The sequence below is a fragment of the Octodon degus genome, unplaced genomic scaffold (assembly GCF_000260255.1).
Source record: "Octodon degus isolate 3935 unplaced genomic scaffold, OctDeg1.0 scaffold00041, whole genome shotgun sequence".
Lineage (NCBI taxonomy): Eukaryota > Metazoa > Chordata > Mammalia > Rodentia > Octodontidae > Octodon > Octodon degus.
Genome location: NW_004524617.1, coordinates 10,858,339 through 10,864,582, shown reverse-complemented (window position 1 = coordinate 10,864,582; position 6,244 = coordinate 10,858,339). Strand labels below are relative to the sequence as shown.

General features: G+C 47.9%; 1 protein-coding gene across 1 annotated transcript; it reads left to right on the top strand.

Moving 5' to 3' along the window:
* The first annotated feature begins 3,576 nt into the window (after nucleotides 1–3,576).
* LOC101566804 (melanoma-associated antigen B5-like) lies at nucleotides 3,577–4,665 on the top strand. Its single transcript, XM_004631425.1, has one exon. The coding sequence runs from the start codon at nucleotides 3,577–3,579 to the stop codon at nucleotides 4,663–4,665; it is 1,089 nt and encodes a 362-aa protein (XP_004631482.1).
* The last annotated feature ends 1,579 nt before the right edge of the window (nucleotides 4,666–6,244 follow it).

The following is a 6,244-nucleotide window of genomic DNA, read 5'->3' as shown; positions in this document are numbered from 1 at the left end:
TGGGCAGCCTGGGGAGGATACTCACGTGTGCAGGGACTCAACAGGTGGCCCCCCAGGCTGGGCTTAGGGGTCTTGGATGACACAGAGTGGGCACCGCGACCCCCGGCCTACCTTCTAGGGGACCGAGAGGGAGAAGAGAGCGGGGATAAGACCATGCTTCAGAAGAAGGTGCCAGGTCCGGCCCCGCAAAGCTTTCTCTGTGTTCTCAGGGTGGAGGTTGTAGGAGTTGCACTACAGAAGCCCACAGCTTCACTGACGTAGGCTGTTCTGTTCACCCTGAAGTCTAGGATGTTTAGGGTAAGCACAGCACTGGCTGTGATAGTGCAGGAGACAAAGAAGCCTATCCCGAATTTGGGGAAAAGAGGCACAGTTGCCATGGGAGACCATTTAAGTGCAGGGGTGCATAGTCAAAATGGACAGCCCTAGGGTGAGAGCCAGGGCCCTCGTGCTGCAGTGAGCAGAGCGGGAACCTGGAGCTGAGAGCCAGGTAGTTCTCAGGGCAGCCTGGGGAACACACTTATGTGTGCAGAGACTAAATGGGAGGTCACCCAGACTGGGCTCAGACGTCTCGGATCCCACCGACGGAATGTTCACCACTGCCCCCATCCTACCTTCTGGGCGACCGAGTGGGAAAAGATTGCATGTAGAGGATCCCTCTTAAAAAGGAGGTATCGACACTGGCCCCACAATGCCTCCTCTCTATAGTTATTGTGGGGGGGGCTTTGGAGGTGGTAGATGCAGCATCGAAGTGCACAGGTTGGCTGTGGTAGCCTGATGTGTTCACCCCGAGGTCTAGCACAGAAGGGAGCACAATAGCAGCTGTGGTAGCGCAGGAAAGGTCAAAGAATCTCACCCTGCAGTTGGTGAAAGAAAGATGCGGTTGCCAAGGGAGACCATTTTGTTGCTGAAGTAAGTGCTCAAAATGGACAGCTTGGGGTATGAGCAGGGGCTCCTATGCTACAATGAGCAAAGTAGAACTCGGTGGTGGGGATGGGCTGGGGGCTCAGGGCAGCCTGGGGAGGATGCTTATATGTGCAGGGACTCAACAGGAGGTCACCGAGGTTGTACTCAGGGGTCTCGGTTCCCACAGATAGAGTGGGCCCTGCTGCTCCAGTCTTTCCTTCTAGGGGACCCAGATGGAGAAAATAGCAGGGAAAAGCCCCCACTTCAGCGGTGGTGTAAACTCATTTGTGTTCATGAGTTTGGGTGGGGTGTGCCAAACCACGCAGGTTGCCTGGGGCAAGCTAGCTGCTCACCTCAGAGGTCTACAACTGTGGGGGGCACAGCAGAGTTTGTGGTTGTGCAGTAGAGGATAAAGAAGCCCACTCACAAGTCCATAGAGCCCAGGTATCATTGCCATGGGAGAACAATTTGGAGCAGGGTGTATGCTTAAAATGGATGACTCTGGGGCAAGAGTTGGCTCTGACGTGTTGCCATAAGCAGAGGGGGAGCTTGGGGGTGGGAGTGGGATGGGGGTGGGGTGGGGATGGGGGCTCAGGGCAGCCTGGGAACATGCTCATGTGTGTAGGGACTCAACAGGAGGTCACCCAGGCTGGGCTCAGGGGTCTCAGATCCCACAGACAGAGCAGACACTGTTCCAGTCCTACCTGCTAGGGGACCTAAAGGGAGAACAGGGAGAAGAGAGCAGGAAGAAGATTCCTATTCATAGTGGGTGTCAACACTGCCCCACAAAGCCTCTTCTGTGTTCTCTGAGTGGGGTGGGGGCGCAGTGCTGAAGCGGGGTAGGCTTGTTCACCCGCGAGGTCTAGGACAGTGGGGGGCACTGCAGTGGCTGTGATAGTGCAGGAAAGGACAAAGAAGCCCACCCTGAAGATGGTGGAGCCAGGTGTTCTTGCCACGGGAGACTGGGTGCAGAGGCATGTTCTCAAAATGGGTAGCTCTGGGCTGAGAGTTCAGGCTCATGTGCTACAGTGAGCAAAGCAGGAACCCTGGGTTGGGTGTGGAGTGGGGATTCAGGGCAGCCTGGAGAGCATGTTCATGTGTGCAGGGACTCAACAGTAGGTCACACACGCTGGGCTCAGAGATCTCAGATCCTACAGATGGAGTGGTCACCAGTTGCTCCCATCCTACTTTCTAGGTAACCCCATCTGGGGTAACAGACTGTTTTTTTTTTAATGTTTTTCTTACAGGGTCTCATTATGTAGCTTGGACTCATAGTGATCCTCCTGTTTTCAGCCTCCCTATCAAGCGGGCTATTGGGGTGTGCCACTATGCCCATTCTCAGTGGCCTGCTGAGTGGGTCCAGGGGTGGGGCCATGTGTGGTTCTGGGTTTTGAACCCCAGTCCCTGTGCTTGCCTAAACAAGCGCTTAGACCACTGAGCGATCTTGCCGACCTCTGACTGTTTTCTGAATGGATAACAGGCTATGTGAGTGTCTCAGGCTGGGAGGCGCTACCAGTCAGCATACCGGGACTTTCCAGGTATTTAGGAGTCAAAGTAAGGGCCCTATGTGAGGATGGAGTAAATTCATGGCCAGATGGCAACTTGGGATGGGGTACGAGTGTGACTAGCGCTGATTTCCTACATTCTGTGGGGTAAGGCTTCACGCTGAGAGCGATAAGGACTTTTTCTAAAAGGAAAGGCTAAAGGTACACAGTAGGAGCATTTCTAGGTATTACTAGATGGTAATGTGGGTACCATGAGATCTGAGGCAACTAGCAAGCAGGTACTACAAAATCATCTGTTCTTCTGCACATTGGGAGAATAGAGGAAGGTGAGGTGATGTCACGTCCTCCTGGAGAGTCTCAACAAAGACAGCAGCACCACAGGGCTCCCAGGTAAAGCAAGGATTCAGACGTCCAATTAGAGGTTAAAGGCAAAATCTTGATTGAGTGGGTATCAGAGAATTGGAGCCTGATGCATATAGTCAGCATTTGTAAGCCAAGGAACGGTGTCAGGCTGTTCCCGTTTGTCCCTGCCTCATAGCAAATCTGAGAGGCGGAAGAATATTTGGTGTGAGGCTCCAGTTACCTTTGAGGAGTGATAGTAGCAGGAAGCTCCTGGAGATCAAGAAAATTATTTGAAGAAATGCATACTTTAGCATCCTGTGAGAGAGTGGGGGCTCTACATATCTCTCAGTGTGGAGCACATGATGTGGAGATTGCCAGAGAATCTCTTCCACTTACACCTATAGGCTCTGGGATACATCATTTGCCCTTTGAGGATGGGGGTCAACGTCAGAGTAGAACAATCTAAAGGTGCAGGATTACCCTGCAGTTACTGGTGAGTGTCAAGGATAAGAGAATCCAGGCCCACAAATGCAAGACTCCAATACCCAGTCCTTGTCACCACAACAGAACCCCATAGAGAGGGACAGCATGTTGTGGTCTATAACTCACTGTGTCTTCCTCAAAAGGACAAACTTAGTACAGTTAGAGAACTGTTGGTTCCTAGAGCACTGCTGTCACAGATACCTGCAGAAGCAGCCTTGGTTCAAGCCAAGGAGAGATCTGTCTCTGCTGAGATGCTCACACAGTCTCCTTTGCCTCCTCCAGGTGCCTGCAGCACAAGCCATCCTCCGTACACTCATCCTTCTTGGGCCTAAGCAGATTCATCATGCCTCGTGGTCACAAGAGCAAACGCCGCCATGCTCCTAAGAAACGCCAGCAAGCCAGAACAGACAACATGGTTTGTAAGAATGCACAGGAAGAAGTGCTGTCACCATCAGAGGTAGAGGCTGCAGAAAAAGAAGTGGAACAAGGAGCAGCAGCAGCAGCAATAGAAGAGGAAGAAGAGATAGAGGAGTGTTCCTTCTCCCACCTCATACCTGGTATTGCTTACCGGATCCCTCCTCTGCCATGTCGGTCGAGATCACCTTCTATCAGTGGCCTTTCTGCTGAGGGCTCTTTTGCCAATTCTGACAAAACTTGTGATTGCGAGCATGAGGATTGCGAGTCTGGGGCCAGCTACTCCACTGAATGTTTATCGGAAAGCTTTCAGTGCCCGGTTGATGCTTTGGAGTGGTTCATACTCCAAAAATTTCGCTTGAGGAGGCTCTTTACCCTAGAGGAGATGGTGAATACGCTCGACTGGAGGCACAGAAAACACTTTCCTGGGATTTTTAAGGCTGCCTGTGAACACCTGGAGGCAATCTTTGCAGTTGAAATGAGAGAAGTGGAGTCCAACAGTCACACCTATAATCTTTTCAGCAAGCTGAAACTCCCCAACAATGGGAGGATTCGCCCTGGCAGGGGCTACCCTAAAACCGGGCTCCTGCTGAAAATCCTCGCTGTGATCTTTGTGAAGAACCACTGTGCTGCTGAGGAGGACATCTGGAAATTCCTGAAAAAGATACACGTGTACCCCGGAAAGCTCCACTACATATTTGGAAATACCAAGAAGCTCCTCACCCAAGATTTTGTAAAGTTGAAGTACTTGGAGTATCGCCAGGTACCTGGCAGTGATCCTCCAAGCTATGAGTTCCTGTGGGGACCCCAAGCTCATGCTGAGACCAACAAGGAGAAAATCCTGAAGTATTTGATTGGGTTCAGTACAATTTCCCCTGCCTACTTTTCATGTCTTTATCAAGAAGCTATGAAAATGGAGATAGAAAGAATGCAAGCCATACTTGCTGCCTGCTCTATCTCTATCAGTCCTAGTGTGATTGTCCAGGCCACATGTCTTGCTCTACCTCCCAAGCCTTAAGATGCTCATCTAGTTAAGGCAATGGGATTTACAACCGTGTCTTTTCTTGCAAATGTTACAGAACCCCTTAGTAGGGGATGATAGTGAAAAATGTTATACCCTATTCACTTCCTGCTTTTGTCATTGTGTTGGTTTTAAGGAAGTGAATTTTAAAAAATGTTTTTTGGTAAATTCCTAGAAGTTGCATTTAACTCTTTATCAGTTAGCCTCCATGTTTCTTAACTGTAATTTAGGAAATGTGCACTGGTACATGATTGACGAAGACCCAGTATCTGCTTCTAGAACTTTTGGTTCGCAGTTCTGCAATGTTGCAAGAAATTTGTTGAAGTTACTTTGGGACTTTTATATAACTTAGAAAGAATAAATATGATGGAGGTGTCCATGAGAACAATGAGGTGAAAATTTCCTAAGGACAATTGCAGGACTTTGAAAACAGCAGGTTTCTGGTGGGATAAAATCTTCATTTCACATTGTGGTGAGCTAATGCTGGAGGGGCTTAGTTAAGGCCATGCCATCCTGTGCAGTGACTCAGGATTGTGATGCAAAGTTCTGTAAATGTGTTCTCTCTACTATGGCAAAACACTGCAGACTGGTAACTTTAAAAGAGACTTCATTTGTCACATTTTCTGTTCAGAAAATAAAATATTATTGTAGGGTAATTTTTCTTAAAACTGTTGAGCCCCATGGTATACAGAATAACACAGTGGCAGAATAACTGGAAATGTGATAAATATGTGAGTTCCCATATTGATTTTAGTTGCTTGTTCTTTTTAATAACTGAAAGTTTTGTACATGTTTTTTTCTTGTTCTAGAAGTTAAAAATAAAAGTTTTATAATCTTTTATATATCTTGAGCGTTTTTCAGTGCACATTACTGAGGTATATTCTTTTTGACAGGATGTGTATTAGTTCCTGGGTGTTAAAGTAAAGAAATCCTACCTTCTATTTTTGGAGGTTGGAGTTTTGCGAACAGAGCTGCAATGAGATGAGTCACGGGACTATAGTTTTGGACTTTTAAGTAAACTATAAAACACAACATGGCAATCCAGTCTTCCAAATTCATCTAAATCTATCACCCCAAGGTACTTTTCAGTGTGCTGTCACATTGGAGGTCAGGGCTTCAGCATATGATTTTGGTGGTGGTTGCAGAGAAACAAGCATATCAGTAAGTTGTTCAAAGCCAATGGCATAATTTCCATGTTTTTGTTTTCTCATATGAATGTGGAGAATTGTGATGGAGAGGAAAAGTAAGAAAGGGAAAGAAAAAGAAGGAGAGGGAAGGAGGTCATGAGGGATGCAGATAATGAGGGAGAAGGGAAGTGAGAAGAAGAGGGTAGAATAGAAAAGAGGAGATGAGTAGAGAGGATGGGAGGGGAGGAACAGGATTAAGGAAGAGAAAATTGGGTGGAGAGAGAGATTGATTTTCCTGTCTCAGGGCCAAATATCAGAGTATAGAGTCACATTTTCATTAAGTGAAAGTCTAACTACTTCTTGAAACACCCATCTTGAAGAACCATCAAATGGTGAGGAGGTCTTTAACATCTCGATTTGGACAGTGGTGGTAGAATGAAGGACCAGTA

Excerpts from the sequence above, each read along its gene's own strand:
- LOC101566804 (XM_004631425.1), top strand. The coding sequence starts at position 3,577 with ATGCCTCGTGGTCACAAGAGCAAACGCCGCCATGCTCCTAAGAAACGC.